The sequence below is a fragment of the Enhydra lutris genome, unplaced genomic scaffold (assembly GCF_002288905.1).
Source record: "Enhydra lutris kenyoni isolate GAN:26980312 unplaced genomic scaffold, ASM228890v2 scaffoldscaffold15, whole genome shotgun sequence".
Lineage (NCBI taxonomy): Eukaryota > Metazoa > Chordata > Mammalia > Carnivora > Mustelidae > Enhydra > Enhydra lutris.
Genome location: NW_019154099.1, coordinates 8,564,880 through 8,582,486, shown reverse-complemented (window position 1 = coordinate 8,582,486; position 17,607 = coordinate 8,564,880). Strand labels below are relative to the sequence as shown.

General features: G+C 39.1%; 1 protein-coding gene across 1 annotated transcript in view; it reads right to left on the bottom strand.

Annotated features, from left to right (window-relative positions):
• The window catches only part of LOC111146974 (epithelial stromal interaction 1), a 109,845-nt gene that overhangs the window by 57,262 nt on the left and 34,976 nt on the right, over positions 1–17,607 (bottom strand). Inside the window, exon 7 of the mRNA XM_022502776.1 lies at positions 4,733–4,826. Coding sequence (XP_022358484.1) covers positions 4,733–4,826 — 94 coding nt within the window. The remainder of the gene's footprint in view (positions 1–4,732; positions 4,827–17,607) is intronic.

Below are 17,607 nucleotides of genomic sequence, written 5' to 3'. Positions count from 1 at the left end.
CACTCAGGAGGGAAAGGGCTGGGGATTTGTCTAACCCAATATGCCAAGGAGGAGAAAAAAAAAGTCAAAGATAAAGGAAAAAAATTTTTTTTTTCCACAAAGAAGAAAATAAATCCAAGAGGCCTAGGATTTCAATAATAAGAATTCCTTAAAGAAAATGAAGGGAAATGAATCAAAGAAATAACACAAGAAAATCACCTAGAACTAGAAATGAGTTTCCAGAAAAATGAATATAAATGACCCTCATACTAGGACACATCATTACAAAATTACAGAATACCAGGGGGGAAAAAAAGGAGATATTAAAATATTTCCAGGAGAAGCAGGGTAGAGCCCTTATATATAAGGATTGAAATTCAAATGTCCTTGGATTTCTCAGGAACCAATACTCAAACGTAGAATAGCAATGCCTTCAGAATTCTGAAGGAAAATTATTTCTAATTTGGAATACTTACCAGAAAATTACAAGCTAAGTGTGAGGGCTGAATAAAGATAGTTTCAGAAATGCAATGACCTGAGCATGCTTCTTCTCTTGGGAGGCCACTAAATAATATGCTCCATCAAAACAAAGAAATAAAACAGGAAAATAGAAGATAGGAGACCCAGAAATCAGGGGACCCAACATAGGAAAGCAAATAAGAGCAATTCCCCGGATGACCTTAAAACAGCAAGCCTTATCCTAGGCTGCATGTTAGAATTACCTGGAGAGCTTTAAATGCCCTGAAGCCCAGGCCATAATACAAAAGGATCTCTGAGGTTATGACCCAGGCATCAGTGAATTTTAAAGCCCCCCAAGTGATTCCCATGTATAGATGAGGTTGAGGACCATTCTGTGAAAGGAAAGTCCCAGAACAGCAGCTGTGTAGGAGGCCAAATGAACAACCGGTCCAGGTTAAGGCAGAAGAGTGCTGCAAAAGGGCTGGTTCCAGGAGGGAAAGAAACCCGAAATTGACAGGTTATCTCACAGGAACAAAATGGAAAATTGTGTGGAAATTTGCATCAGAGACACTTGTTGGAACAGTCAAAAAAATCTGAAGGAGGGCAGTCAAATGTTCAGAGGAAACTAAGCAAATGTTAAAAACACAATTTTTGAGAAGTCGTAAAAGAAAGAAAATGCAAAGTATAATAACTGGTTTAGCAGTGAGAAAATAATTATGTAGCCATAGCAAGAGAAAGCATGAAATACTGAATTTTAGGAGAATGGAGGGGAAGGAATAAATTAACAAAATCTAAACTTAATTAGTCAAGCAATAGCAATCTATACATTACGAGATACCTAAATCCAAATAACAAACAGCTAGGAGAGTGTGGTAGAATGAATAATAGCGCCCCAAAGATGTCCACATCCCAATGCCTAGAAGCTGTGAATGTCACCTTATAGCAAAAGGGACTTTGCAGAAATGGAGGATTCTGAGATAGAAGAGGATCCTGGATGATCCGGGTGAGCCCAGTGTAATCACAAGGGTCCTTACAGGAGGAAGACAAGAAAGTCAAAGGGAACTGACATAAGATGAAAGCAGAGAGTAGATGCAGCCACATGCTGAGCAGCCAGAGTGTCAGTAGCCAAAGGGAAGCTAGAAGAAGCAAGGAACGGATTCCTTGAGCCTGCCTCGAGCCTCCAGGAAAAGCTATTTTAGCCCCTTCATACTCATTGCTGACTTCTGATGTCCAGATCTGTAATGGAATAAATCTGTGCTGCCTTAAGCCACTAAGTTTGCAGTCATTTATTACAGGAGCAATGGGAAAAAAAATTTTTTGAGCCACAACTGACATTACATTATATTAGTTTCAGGTGTGTAACATAATGATTCAATGTTTGTGTATACTGCAAAATGATCACAATAAGTCTAGTTAATATCTGTCACCATACATAGTTACAAAGTGTTTTCCTTGTGACACAAATTTTAAGATCTACTCTCTTAGCGACTTTCAAATACACACTCCAGTGTTGTTAACTAGAATGACATACATGGAGTTTAAAATATTGGGAGTGGGCATGAGATGGAAAAGGTGGAAGGGACACATGTCGTTCTTTAACTGTTGACTTTTTAAAAACATGTGGCACATGGATAAAGGTTTAACCAAACCGCACTAGGACTTCCAAGGAGCGGAAGTGAGAGGAAATGGCTGGAAAGGCATGAGCTATGGAGCAGTGCCCCCAAACATTAATGTGTACACAAGCCACCACAGACTGTTAAAATGCAGCTTCCTATTCAGGTCTGGAGTGGGGCCTGAGATTTGTCAAGGCCTCCATAGGCTCCCAGGTAATGCCCATGCTCCTGGTCCACACCCCACACTTGGAGTAGCAGAGACCTAGATTCTGTGCAGAGAAAGGTATCATGCAGGGAGGGAGGGGAGCAGAGGGCAGAAAAGGCTTTGTGTTTAAGCTAAAGAATTTTGACTTTATCTTTAAAGATACAGGGAGCCACTGGGTAGTGGAACAACAAAATGAGACTTTTTACATTATTATTCTCTGTGGAGGAGGAGGCATGAGACAACAAAGTGGACTGGAAACCATTTCTGGTATAACTGGAAACATTCAATGTTAATGTTTAGGGAAGGCATGATGATGCTGGGACTTCTGACTACACAAACACACACACACACACACACACAGAGTACAGAGAACTGTATCAATCCATGTGTAAGTAAACACTGCATCTTTTGTCTGAAGTTCTTTTGTGTATCAAAGGAATTTTCTTGTGTGTTGATGGAATTATATAGTATTTATTAGATTCCCACCTGCCCATGGAAGATCCACATTTAAGGAAGTGTGATAAGAAAAATTTCCTCAGGAAAGCTGCATTATGTTAAAAAAAAATTTTTTTTAACTTGAAACCTTGCCACTCATCACACCCCACATAAATGGGTACCACACAGTGCTCACATTCCATACACTGACCATAGATGAGGTAAACTGCTGGTGTCTTCTCCCCATGTCACAAAAGTGCCCTGTGTACGTGCGGCATTCCTAAGGTGTTAGAAAAGGTTCTGCAGAGCGTTCTCAGAGGCATTCTATGCATATGGATTAGACAGAATGAGAAGAGTACAATATGGGAAAAAAAAATCACTTAAAAATAAATTGAACACCAACAAATTATTAATAGTTTGGTGTTGAAAGGGGAGCAGTTATTGAATGCAGCTCATAAAGAACCATCCCGGGTCCAGTGCTGCCCTATATTGTCTATTAATAGCTCTGAGGATCGTGTGACTAAGGCACTAATCAATCCACAGAAAACACAGCTCTGGGAGACATGAGTCATGTTTTGGACAACAATATTAAAATTCAGGATGATCTTGTTAAATTGAAGAAACAAGCCAAAAAGCAATTGAGCAGGCACACACAGTTTTGCCAGGTGTTTCAAACCATAGGATTCAGGAAGCCCTCAAACAAAATCAAGACCATCCTGGCAGCCAAGCACCTAGTTGATAAAGCTATCCAGTTCCTGACTTCCCTTCCCTCCCTCACAGCCACAGGGTATCTGGATAGACATCAAGGACTATCCCTACACAGGATTTAACTCTACTACCTACAGCTACTCGAGTCTCTCCTCTAGGGCCCTGCAGTGAGGGAAGGAATGACAGGATCCGTGGCAAGTCTAGATTTGGAACACCATATTGGAAGTGGACCAAAAAAATAAGGAACATTTAAACTTTTGTAAGAGCATAATGACTTTTCCCAACAAGTGTCACAATGTGTTCTTGACATTTTAAAACATGATCACTAAAGGAGGATGGAGAAGATGAAGATCAGGTTTCTCTAACACCTTATTTATGTATCCAAACCCTGGAAAAGTGAACACTCTAGAAAACTTAAATCCATCTTTTCTTTCAACTATAACCCTTTCCCAGAGGCATCCTTAATTACATTTACTTTCTTTTCCCCAGTTAGCTAGTCAATAACCAACACTGACCTTGAACCTTCCCTGAAAATTTTTAGTACCTTCAGCACTCAAAGAATGAGATCCAAGTTTTCCAAAGCATCATACAAACGTTTCACTGGGAGCACCACAAGATTCCCATGTGAGGCATTTCTGTATGGTCTTGATGTCTGGAGGATGCTACTAGCATTTTGTGCACAGGGGTAAGGGATGCCACACATCCTGCAGTACCCAAGACACCCTACAGAATGAACTACCCCCACCCAAACTGCCACCTGACTCCTCTCATTATTCCTGCATCCTTCTTCAGCCTTCTCTAGAAGAGTGAGCTACACAACTCTTGTTCCCTAACACAAGCTGTGCATTTTCTTGCCATTATACCTTAATTCTTGCTTTTATGTTCTACTTCCTGACACCCGGAATGACTCTTCATGTTACTGACTCATCCTTTAAGCTCTAACTTTCTAACTGTTATATGCTCTACACTCACCTGTCCACTTTATAACTATGGTTTTCTCCTTCAATTAACTAAAGTCCTTCCAGGCAGAAACTGTATGCACTTGGTAGACCCTATGTAAACATAAAAATCTGAAGGACAGAAAAATAGATGGATGACTAGGTGAGCTCAAAGGCTTTTCAGAGGCTGAAAGGTGCCCATAATGTAGATAACAAGTACGGCATTGTTTTATAGTTTGAAGGAAGCAACAGTTGAAGTCAAAGTTTTAGATCAGGTCATCTGCCTTTAGTCCCAACAATCTATGATATAAGGATACTCTATGCCCTTAGTCTTCATTCACTAAATGCCTCTTTACAAAGTACCAGATGGCAACCCTGCATGGCATCCCACTTACCCAAGTTGAAGACTGTGGGTCATGAAGAGCAATTTGATGGGTACTTCTGTCTGGCAACTCTGCAGCCTGTCTGCTCAGGAACTCAGCAGTTTTGCTAGAAGGAACACAAATAGGTGTTAGTGCTTTCATGAAAATAGAAGTATTATTTACTGTGCCTTTGGATACTAGCGTAGACTTTTATTGGGTGATGACTGAAAATCTCCTGAGTAGAACAAAAGGTGAGTTTGAGTACAAGGTAGTACAGAAAACCAAAACAAAATGCTATTGCAAGACCACATTATTGAACAACATTAGTCTGAAAAAATATAAAATTAGGTTTGTGGAATATGAACCCATGATTTCATATTTTCTATTTCAAGTACCCTGACATGGAGATAAATGCTCTCTCAGATTCCACAGCGTGGGGTTCTAATTTCCCTTCTGAGTATTAAAGCTTGACCCTCAGACTTCACAATAGAGCTGTGGTACAATGGGTCCCCTGTGACTCTCATTCCACACTGGTTTTACATGGCCCTTGATTCACTGTCTCCTCTCATTTCCCTCATGGCTTTGACTGCTCTCAGGACACATAGTCCCTCCAATTCAGTAACTCTTAACCACATATGGATCATGGACCACCTCCCTTTGGGATTCTGAAAGCAACAATGAACACTCTCTCTTCATACACACACATACACACGTGTGCGTGTGCGTGCATGCACACACACACACACACACCCCTCACATTGATTTGTACCTCCCGTGGAACTTAAGAAGTGCTGCTGGTCTGGCCTGCATTTATGATATCTCTTTTTAGCTCAGAAAGATTGGCCTAGAAATAATATCATCAGTTTTAATAAGAAGTTCTTTGATTTTCCCCGAAAAATCCCAAACCATTGGAGGCACCTGGGTGGCTCAGTTAAGCATCTGACTCTTGCTTTTGGCTCAGGTCATGATCTCAAGGTCATGAGATCGAGCCCCAGGTCAGGCTCTACACTCAGAGGGGAGTCTGCTTGAGATTCTCTCTCCCTCTCCTGCTCTTTTTTTCTCTCTCTCAAAAAATAAATAAATCTTTCAAAAAAGAAAAAACATATCACCCCAATTTCTCTACTCCCCTATGTCAAGCAAAGCACACTAGAATTATTTCCTAGCCCTTACTTCAGTGACTTCCCTATGCTGCCTACCATTGATCTCTATTCCTTTATCCTTTCCTCTTGTAATTTGTGGGATTTTTGCCACCATATTTCACATTCACATCCAGATACCTCATAGAGGCCCAATTTATATTGCACCAGCCCCTTGCAGCCTGCTCTCTGCCTTCCTTTCTCTCAGTTATCCCTCTTCTTCCCCCTAATATTTTAGTCCTACTGCTAAGATCCAGTTCATCAAGCCCTTAAAATGTGGTCATCAAAGGAAACACAACTGGTCTGGTAAAAATAAATGGCATCCAGTGGAGGGAAAAATCAAAACAAGGAATTCAAAAGTAAACAGAAATGCCCACCTCACTTCAAATAATTACTTAGATAGAACATGGCATTTGAACAAGGTCAGAAGCTTAAGCTAGGAAAGGAAAAGCATAAAGTTAAGTGACGTACATAACCCTGAGGAACATAAGGCTTCGGCAGTTGAGACAAACAGCCTCTCCATTTGTCTAGGATTGCTTATCTTGCCCAGAATAGACAAGGAGACTAATGAAGTCGCAGAATCTAGAAGCTGCCCCACCGTCTGGGGCTTTATGAAGTCATCAGTCAAAAGTGTTAAGAGAGTTGCCAGAAGTTTGGATGAGATTTCTGAATATCCTTAGCTGAATTCAGACATAGGAAAAGCAGTAAAAAAGAAACACCGTGATAAACGGTTGCTAAATGAATGGCATCTTCCTCACCAGTTACAGCTTTATACTCATCTAGGCTGTCCTTCCTATAGGTAAGATTTACTGAAACACCCAATCATAGAATCGTCCCCACGTGCTGACAACACATAACCCAGAGCAATCCCCTGCTTCTTTTTTTTTTAAGATTTGATTTATTTATTTGACAAAGAGAGACACAGTGAAGAAGGAACACAAGCAGGAGGAGTGGGAGAGGGAGAAGCATGCTTCCCGCTGAGCATGGAGCCCAATGTGGGGCTCGATCCCCAGACCGAGGCAAATCTTAATGACTGAGCCAAAGGCAGATCTTAATGACTAAGCCATCCAGGTGCCTCTATCCCATGCTTCTTTAGACCTTTCCCAAAATTACCCAACCAAAACCTAAATCCTAATCAGTTATTCCTAGCAGCCTTACTGAGATATCTCACCATTTCTTTTGGTGTGTGTTTTCTTTATCTGCAACAAGTAATAAGCCCAGCATGTTCAACTACAGGTGTATCCCTGGTGGTCTTTGGCTGAAGGGCACTGAAAAATGTTACATACCAGAACAGCTGTTAATGCTACCAGAATGATGGAGGGATGGGGGGAACAGTGAAAGGGTTCATCAATCTCTATGCCATTTAAATTTCTTTTTTAAAACGAACCACATGGGGCACCTGGGTGGCTCAGTGGGTTAAGCCTCTGCCTTTGGCTCGGGTCATGGTCTCGGGGTCCTGGGATTGAGCCCCTCATCAGCTCTCTGCTCAGCAGGAAGCCTGCTTCCCTGCCCCCCCACCTGCCTGCCTGCCTGTCTGTGATCTCTGTCTGCCAAATATATAAATAAAATCTTTTTAAAAAAATGAACCACATGTAAGCAAAATCTTAGGTATGACTTTAGTGGTTAGTACCGGGGTCCTGGGATTGAGCCCCTCATCAGCTCTCTGCTCAGCAGGAAGCCTGCTTCCCCGCCCCCCCACCTGCCTGCCTGCCTGTCTGTGATCTCTGTCTGTCAAATATATAAATAAAATCTTTTTAAAAAAATGAACCACATGTAAGCAAAATCTTAGGTATGACTTTAGTGGTTAGTACCTTATTCTCTGTGATTTTGAAATGTTTCTCAAAAAGAGAAAAAGCATACATACCATTGTGGTGCTTATTGGGGAGAAGCTTTACACGTGCCATTCTAGGTTCCTCAGAACAATAATTTCCAAAATGCCAATAGGAAGACCTGTGTGAGACTAGCATCATGAGAATCACCTGTGGTGCTTCTTGGAATTTACTGGATGCAAGACTTGGACTTTCTAATTCACCATGCCTGGAGCAGGATCTGAGTGTGTTTCTCAAAAGCACCCCTGGTGATCTTGAGAACTACTATAGCCATACAGATAGATATTTAATATGCATAATTCTGTTAGGTCCATGTGACTCTGACTTAAAATTAAATCATGCTATAACACGCATTTGAAAACAAAACCTCAGGGGCGCCCGGGTGGCTTAGTGTGTTGGGCCACTGCCTTCGGCTCAGGTCATGATCTCCAGGACCTGGGATCGAGCCCCGCATCGGGCTCTCTGCTCGGCGGGGAGCCTGCTTCCTCCTCTCTCTCTGCCTGCCTCTCTGCCTCCTTGTGGTCTCTGTCTGTCAAATAAATAAAAATCTTTAAAAAAAAAAAAGAAAGAAAACAAAACCTCAGTGTGTCTTAGAAGCCATTCTATAGGAGTACTATCTAATAATACATTCTTCCTATCTTTCACAATAGCTTCACAAACCTGAACTTCCCCACCATGAGGTTTAGGTGAGCAAGTAATCATTGTTACATTCACATTGCCTGCATTTGTGCAGGCAACAGATATTTCTTTAGTCTCTGCTTTGTGCTTAGTAATATGGGTTATCAGATAAACTAAACAGATACTGTTTTGCCTGAGTCAGTTTCATGTAAGTGGGTGTGAACAAAAAGCATTCATATAAGCACTCAGAGCTAAATCAGTGAGGAAAAATTTGAGGATAACAGGATATTAGAATAGTCCTAAAGTATCTCCCCCAGTTACAAAGGGAAAAAATAACTTTACAGTGGAGATTACCACAACCAAGTAATGAGAGTTAATATCACCAATAATGAGGACATCAACAGCTCATACCCTCTGGTATGATGCTCTGAGGACACGGCATCACTTCTTAGTTTTCTGAAAATTAAAACCTCAATCTGATCATAAAAAAAATTAGATAAGCCCAAATTTGAGGTACATTCTAAAAAGTATTTAACCAATACTGACTGAAAGTGTCAAGGTCTTGAAACGTAAGGCAAAAATGAGGCACTGTCACAGATTGGAGGAAACTAAATAGTCATGACCGATAATTATATTATGTGATCCTGAATCAGATCCTAAAATAGAAAAAGAACACTGGAGAGAAATTGGTGAAATTCTGATAAAGCCTGGAGTTTGTAGTGCTATATCAATGTTAATTTCCTAGTTTGATCATTGTACTATGGTTTTATAAGATATTAACATTAGGGGAAGCTAGAAGAAGATCTTATTCAAAACGCCATATTATTTTTGTAACTTTCTCTACACTGAAAATTATTTCTTTTTAAAGATTTCATTTATTTATTTGACAAAGATCACAAATAGGCAGAGAGGCAGGCAGAGAGAGAGAGGAGGAGGCAGGCTCCCTGCTGTGCAGAGAGCCCGACACGGGGCTCGATCCCAGGACCCTTTCCTTTACAAATGCCTTTAATTCTCTCCCTCCTCTTTCTCAAATAAAGTCAACCATCTGCTTTCTCTGCATGTGTACCAGAGCAAGTGAATCAAACTTGAGGAAAAATAACATATCAGGTGTTTGGGGATGGTAGGCATGGAGGAGGATGGAAGAGCGGTGGGACAGATTGGCTTCACTTGAAATTCACAAACACTGACGTCACCCTAAACTGAGCCCACACCAGCTCCTGCCTGGACTCCAGCAGTAATGTTGTCTCTAGCTTCTCCATCTCTATTCTTGCCTCCTCACATCTATTCTGGACACAGCAAATGATAATCACCTCTTAAAAAGAATAAAAAAGCTTCTGAAGGTTTGACCCCAATAGCTTAAATAAAACCCAGACTGTATGCCATGATGTGCATGATCTGTCTGGCTCCTGCCATCTTGGCAACTTCAGGATCTGTTGTTCCCCATTTCAACCCCAATATACCTGCTTCCTTTCAGGTTATGGTATACACTGTGTACTTTTCCCTCAGCCTTGGGCCTTCTTCCCTGGCTTTCAGCAGAGCTCATTCTTTCTCATGCTTCCATCTTCAATTCAAATGTCATTTTCTCAGAGATTCAGGCCTTCCTGATCATGCTAAGGCCTTCCTGATCACGCTAAGGAGATTCTCCCCTTCCAGTCCCAGTATTCTTGATCACTTCACCACTGTGTTCTGTCATAGGAATTTTAGTCTGTTATCCTGTATATTTCTTGGCCAGCTTGTTTATCATCTGAATTTCCACATTTGATCATGGGACTTTATTTGTTTTTTTCATAATACATACCTAAAACCTAGTAACCTGGTATAGAGCTTTGCCAATTTTTCTAGAGTTGTCCTTTTCTTATTACTTTGTAGAGTTCTTTGTGAAATTAATCCTTTGTCCATTACTCTTGAGGCAAATATTTTCTCCTAGACTCACTTGTAATGTTCTTCACTATGTCTCCTACCATAAATATTTTCTGTAGTTAAATCTGTACTTTTCCTTATAGCTTCTGAGTTATGTGCTTGACTTAAAATTTCTAAAAACATTCTTCATTACATTCTAATTTTGTTGGTTCAATACAATTTGTCAAAAATTGTCTTTTTGACACTGATTTGAAAGAATACTTTTATCAATCGCTGAAGTCCTAAATAATAAATGCCCATATATTCATGGGCCTACTTGTAAATTCTTTCATTGAATAGATTTATTTATTACAATGCCAATAACACTATTACTACCATACTTTTTTATTACATATATGATACCTGGTACAATAAGCCTCTCCCAAGTCCCTTCAATTTTTCATTTTTAAGTTTATCTACTTTTTTAGTATTTTCTCTTTAAACTTGGTCTATCAAATTCCATAAAAGCCCTGTTCAGGAGAAATATTATCTTTATAATATTGATTTTTTTCCTTTTATCGTAAATGGTCTATATTTATTTTCATCTCCCTTTAGGTATTTCATTTATATAGGGTCTATTTATTAGACTTATAACTACCTGTTTTACAGTGTAGATGATTATTTTAAGTGGGACTTTTCTTTCAATTATATTTTATAATGAGCTTTTGATGGTGTATAAGAAGACAAATACTGGGGCACCTGGGTGGCTCAGTGGGTTAAGCTGCTGCCTTCAGCTCAGGTCGTGATCTCAGGGTCCTGGGATCGAGCCCCATATTGGGCTCTCTCCTCAGCAGGGAGCCTGCTTCCCTCTCTCTCTCTCTGCCTGCCTCTCTGCCTACTTGTGATCTATGTCTGTCAAATAAATAAATAAAATCTTAAAAAAAAAAAAAAAGACAAATACTTGCCTATTGGCTTTAGAGCCATTCGTGTTAGTTGAACTATTTGTACCAGTCCTAGTAATTTTTTAGTTGATCCGTCTGGGATGTTTTAGACAATCAGAGACACCCCTTTCTAAAGAGCCAACATTTAGGCTCTTTATTTCTTTGTTAGAAATAGAAAAGGTCTCTAGTTGCCGGTCAGTAATAAACAAGGACTCTCATCATCCTGTTCCAGACTTCACTAGGGGAAGCTGGCTTTCTTCCTAGAATTTCAAACGAAATCTAACAACTTCTTTGAAGATTTAGTAGAACTCACTGGAAAAAACCCAACTGGGTCTAGGGTCTTTTGTAGGTGAAAGTCAAACTACCTTTTCTCTTCCATTTATAGTTTTTATTCTATTCAGGCTTTAAGCCTAGTTGTACATATTTGCCCAAGAAAGACTTTTTTTTACCCAGATTTCCTCATTTAACAATTAGAAGTAGGACATAGTATTTTGCTCTTCCAGAATTTTGGTTATACTTCCTTTCTTGTCCTTGTAGTTCTTTTTTTTCTTTTAAAATCAGACAAGTTCAAAATTTGTATGAAATTTTAAAAACCCTAGTGTTTGAGTTAATTTAATAAATTAACCCAACCCAGATGATAAATTCCTCTTCTACCTTATTAAAAATCTTTTTCCATATTATCCTTCCATCTCTTCTATCACTTTGTATTTATTTATTTTATGGTTATAATACTATCTTAATAAAATGCTTTGGATTTTTTTACTTCGATTTTTACTAAGTGCTTTTAAAACTACATTTTCTAAATAATTTTGTTGCCATATTCTATAGATTTTAACACAGGATACTTTAGAATTTGTATTCCTTTATCCCTAAGTAATTTATAATTTCAGTTTGGGTTTCAATTTGTAGGTCATTTAGATAAATGATAAGAAAAAAAGTTAAAGCTTCTTGTTGCTTAATTTCTAACTTCATTAGATTTTTCTTAGGAATGGTGCTTTCTAGGATTTGGGAGTATTTGGGGGGCCTGAGAAACTTTGAAACCTTAGTCATAGCCAATTGTAGTTACAAATGTCAGTATTTCTAAAAAATATGTTTTGTTTTGTTTTGTTTTGTTTCAAGTAGGCTCCAGTGTGGAGCCCAACATGGGGCTTGAACTCATGACTCTGAGATCAATACCTGAGCTGAAATCAAGAGTCAGACAACTAACTGAGCCACCAGGTACCCCAAGAATATATATTTTCATAAACTATGTACAGCACTTTATAACTGTCTATATAATCATACTGAGCCACTGTTATTCAAATCTTCTATTCCTTTATTTTCAACTCTTGTTTTGCAGCATCTCTTATGGTAGCATATAGCCAGAGTTTCATCTTTTTATGCAATCCAAGAGCATTTCTTTTAATAAGGAGATTTGGGGGGCACCTGGGTGGCTCAGTGGGTTAAGCCACTGCCTTCGGCTCAGGTCATGATCCCAGGTCCTGGGTTCAAGCCCCACATCGGGCTTTCTGCTCAGCAGGGAGCCTGCTTCCTCCTCTCTCTCTGCCTGCCTCTCTGCCTACTTGTGATTTCTCTCTGTCAAATAAATAAATAAAATCTTTAAAAAAAAAAAATAAGGAGATTTGGCCTATATACCTTTTCTGTGATTGCTGACATATTTATAAAACTTCTGCTGTCTTTTCTGCCTTCTGTCGTAATGATCCAAATTTTCATTGTATTTCATTGTTGTATTTTTTTCTCCTAATTTTTTATGTTATATAGCCTATATATCCTGTTATATATCCCATAATCCAGTTATATATCCTATATCCTATCCTATTTGTACATCTAATTAAACACATAAAACACGTATTACTTAGTCTTCCATCAATATGTAGAATTCATAAGCCTTTCCTCATGCAAAGAAAAAAAATACTTACGTTACTTCCTGTTTCCCTCTCTTCCTTGTGCCTTTTCTAGCACTAAAATGCTCTTGATATTAATTTGATCATGCTGATTCTTAATTTAAAAAGATAACAATCCATCATATTCTTGACTATAAGTGTTACTATCTTCTTTGTTCACAATTATTCTGATATATTCTCTCTTCCTTTTCCTTGGATTCATTATTTGTTTGACAGGAGTTGGTTTTGTGGTAATTTTTTTTCAGGAAGGATCTTAGAACTGACAGGAAAGTGATAAAGTTGGCTCTGCAGGTAGCTTGTCTCCAAGATGGAGGCGGGGCACATATGCCCCCAGGTACAGTATAATTTCCAGAAGCACTTCCTGGACCCCACAGCCTTAGTAAATCTCCTATGTCAAAAAGAAGTTCTTAGGCTCTATTCTGGGGAACAAAGACCAGAATCAGCTGGTCCCTCTCTTACTTCTTCCTGTGCTGTCTTTATTTCAGTTCCATTAGACTTTGTCTAGTTTCTCCCTCCAAGCACAATACTAGATGTCTTATATGGTTATATTGATTAATCTTCTTTTGAATTAGCAACTTTTACTAGTCCCACCCCATGCTCTTCCTGAGGAAACAGAGGCTCAAGGAGTTAAATAATGCTCAAGCTAGTGAGCAGATGGGTTATAGTTTGAGCCCAAGTAGACTCACCCCAAATCTGCCCTCACAAGAAGAAAACCTTTGAGAGTACCAGCTTTCAATGACAAGATAATTTAGTGAAACTAGTTTATAAATAAGACAGTAGTCAACTTTCATCTTTTACCAAGCATTAATTACATATTGAGAAGGCTAGAAGCTGTTCCTGACATCTAGGAGCTGGCCTGGCACTCAGAGTTAGGCCTTGGTATTCTCCTTTTGGAAGTAGCTTCACGTAGTATCAACATCTAGAAAGGTCACTCTGCAACTGTGATGGATCCTGACCAAAAGAAGAGCACTTCTTAACATGTCTGAGCAGACACAAGAACCTACTCTAAACCAGGGTGACCAGATACCCCCAATTCCTAGCAAATTTGTGTGACAGCCACTTCTTTATTAATTACTTACCATTACAATTAATTGCTCACGTCTTGCTCCTTTTAGATAAGATTAAGATACCTGCCTCCTGATAACATTGAACCCAGAACAGAGCCCTATTTCCTCAAAGCCTCATCCTGTCACCTGATACAGACCCAAATCCTAGCAAGGTCTTGTATCTTCTTACCAATGGGGCCCAAAGTTTTTCCCACAGTGTGGCCAGGCAGTTTGGAATTCATCTAATAAGAAAGGGGAAATAATTGAGGCTTTTAGAATAGGGTAGAGACATGATTAAAGTTGTGTTTTAGGAAACGAAATCTGATAAAACATGTAAGGCAACCAAAAGAAAAAGACAGTGGGCAAAGACGGTAATGAAACCATTCCAGTAGTCCAGGGGACCACAAGGAGACAGAAGCCATAATGCAGGTGGCATGTGATAAATACCTATATGAAGGTGGTAGCAGCGGGAATGAAAATGAATTAACGTGCACCAGGACATCTATAGGAAGAATCAATAGTGGGTAGAGATTTTGACACGGTATTAACCATCAGCACGATTTAACATTCACTAGGCGGGGATTCTCTCAGATCAGATTTTCCATAAAATATTCTGTCTTATTCTGAACAAAATAGATAGGGGCTTTTTGTATCTATAAGTTCACTTCATTAGCATAAGATAGAAAGTTATGAATAGGATGACTTTGGATTCACCTTACTTGGATTATAAAATGTGAAGTTGGATTTAAGCCTACCATATGGATAAGGGATCGATTTAGCCCTTAAGTGTCTTTTGGAAGCTCCCATGAAGGGCATTAGAAGTTTTGTGAGCATATTAGAAGGCAAACTTGGGGCCTAAGTGTGCATATTCAGCAGACCTGCCTGGATCCTCCACTCTAGGAAACTAAAATAGATGAAGATGTGCCTCCTAGGAGTCAATCATACTATTATTCAAATGGAAATAAAAGAGATGCATGGTTTTAGTGGTGGAAATGAAGTAAACTTCCCAACATTGCAACAGACAGGCTAAGCTCAGGGTGGTGCTTGACACTTTAGGAACAGGAACGTCCTGTTTTGGAATGAACTTGGTTCCAAGAGCTTTTTCAACTGGCGTTTTAAGAACTGAATCCCTTCTCCCCTACAAATATTAGAAATATTATCTAGGAATAGAGTACAGCCCAGAGAGGTCATGAAAGCCCACAGACCCCATAGTAAGTTTAACTGTGGTACTAAACCCACCGTTGGACCTGGAAGAGGATGGCATTCATATATGATGAAAATCAGAGGAAGCTAACATACTTCCTCAGTTTTTTGTTGTTGTTGGTTTTTTTTTTTTTTCATCTACTGTAGGCAAAATTTAGATCTTGGTGGGAAGAAACATATTCATTTACTCCCATCCTACGTGAGCCCCCATCACTGATTAAATAGGCTCATAATTCAAACCTATCTCTACATCTATCCAAAAGACATTATTAGAAATATGACTACCACCCTCAAAATAAGCTACCATTCAAAATTCTAAATGCTGAGATTTTACTCAAGTGTTTTAAATCACTTAAATCCCAACATCCTCCCTTTGATATTTTTTTAAAGCACAGCCAAAGGCTTATTAACTATTACTTCAAATGCTCAAATCCACCAGTAATATTGATTAATAGAAAAGGCCATCCTGAAAAGTGCCACATTTGACTTTTTATAAGTACGTAATTAGAGAGAATAAAAATAATGGTGAAAACTACACCAGGGTTAGACGCCTATTTCTACCCTCTGCTTTCATGCTCAAGAATCCTAGAACTAATTCTAAATTGTGAAATGAATCTGTCCCCAGCCAGTGTAGCAGACTTAATGCACCATTAATCTGGTCTGCTCTCAGCTGCCAATTGAAATAGTCACAGTCATTCGATTTTTAAGGAAAAGACAGTACTGCAGAAGTACATTCCAGAGGTCTTCTCATAAAAGCCATCCTGTGTGCTCCATCTGCACATGCAATCTGCTTGTGTATTTCCAGCCAGCTTGCATGCGCAGATTAATGCGTACAATTAGAAAGCAACCTCACAGGCATTCAATAAACTGCCTTCATTATTACACTCAGGAGAGTCCCTTTGGATGTCAATAAAAGCCTAGTTTTCTGCCTGTTAGCTAAATAATTGACAACACTAAAAATAATCAGAAGCAAATGAACGAAGTCAGGAATAAGGTGTTAAGAAAGAGCACATTAAGATTCTCATGGTGGTGCCCCAGGATGCTATCATGAGCTTTTTCTCCAGCAGCCTGGATTTACAGTCTGCTCAAGTCCATGGATGCACTTCTGTACAAAAAAAAAAACAACACCCACTGTTCCTGGTCTGCTATTTGGACCACATATCACAGCATGCTGAAACTAGCAAGGACATGAGATATTGGCTAGTTTGAAAGAATTTCTTACTTGTGTTTCTATTTTGTGTTGCTTGGTTTGACAGCTTCAGGAAAATCTAATTCTTTTGATGGGGGAAGGGGGCATTGGGGAATGGGGAATAGCCTGGTTGGTCTGGTGAAATCTTTGTGTTATTAGAATTCAAATAGCTCCCCTAGACAATTTTTGAACCATTAAACCGATTATAAGAAGGTATGATAGAGGCTTGTGATACAGAGAGTAACCATGTTTTCCAAGAAGTCCCTTTCATATTCCTAGCTATGTAATGATCATTTATATCATGAGCTATTAGTCTTTTAATTTCAAAAATAGTTCAATACAAAATACTCTTAAAAAAATTCACAGATTATTTTTTTTTTTATGTTTCTCAGTAGGCTTTAAAAATCAATTTGATATACTTCTCACTTTTAGTTAACTCCTTTTTCCTGGTTAACTGGGACTTCATGATAAGCAGAAGAAAGAGCATGAGTGAAATGTGCGTGTAATTGAATTCAGCTCCACTGATGGTATAGGAGGTGGTTGAGGGTAAAACCCTTTTTTTTCCCTTCAGAGAAAAGGAGTGATTGATCTCTAGTATTTAGTAAAACACAACTCAAGAAGCTGGAGACTATGAAAGAAAGGTGATTGGGTGACATAACATCCCATTTCCTTTAGAGTATAACAATCTCTCATCCTTCAACTTACCATGTTTAAAACTCTCCAGAGAATGGGCTTGTTCAAATTCCTGGTCCTGTACCTACAACCCCCTCATTGGTAAGCAGCTCTTCCCTTCTCCAGTGAAACTTGGATGATGTAGGATAAATACATTTGTCTTTATTGTCTCTCTAGTCTACAGCTACCCTCATGGCATCCCCTTATCTCTTTCAACTCCTCTGGTTGGCCTAGAAATACTCTCATTCACCCTCTACCAATGAATGGAAAGGTAATAATATATTAACAGCCTTGATCTACTACCTCCCTCCTGGCATCTCTCTCTAAGACAATTTCTCCTGGTGGGTAGATTCCCACCAGCTCCCTCACCCCCATACAAGTTTTAGAAGAACAGTGGGGAAAAACAAGCTATGGATTCTATGACTCAAATGAGGGCAATGCCTATTTTAACTTAAAAAAGATAATGTAAAAAAAAAAAAAAAGATAATGTCACTCATTGGCATTTCTACCCAACCCATTCCGTCTCCCATT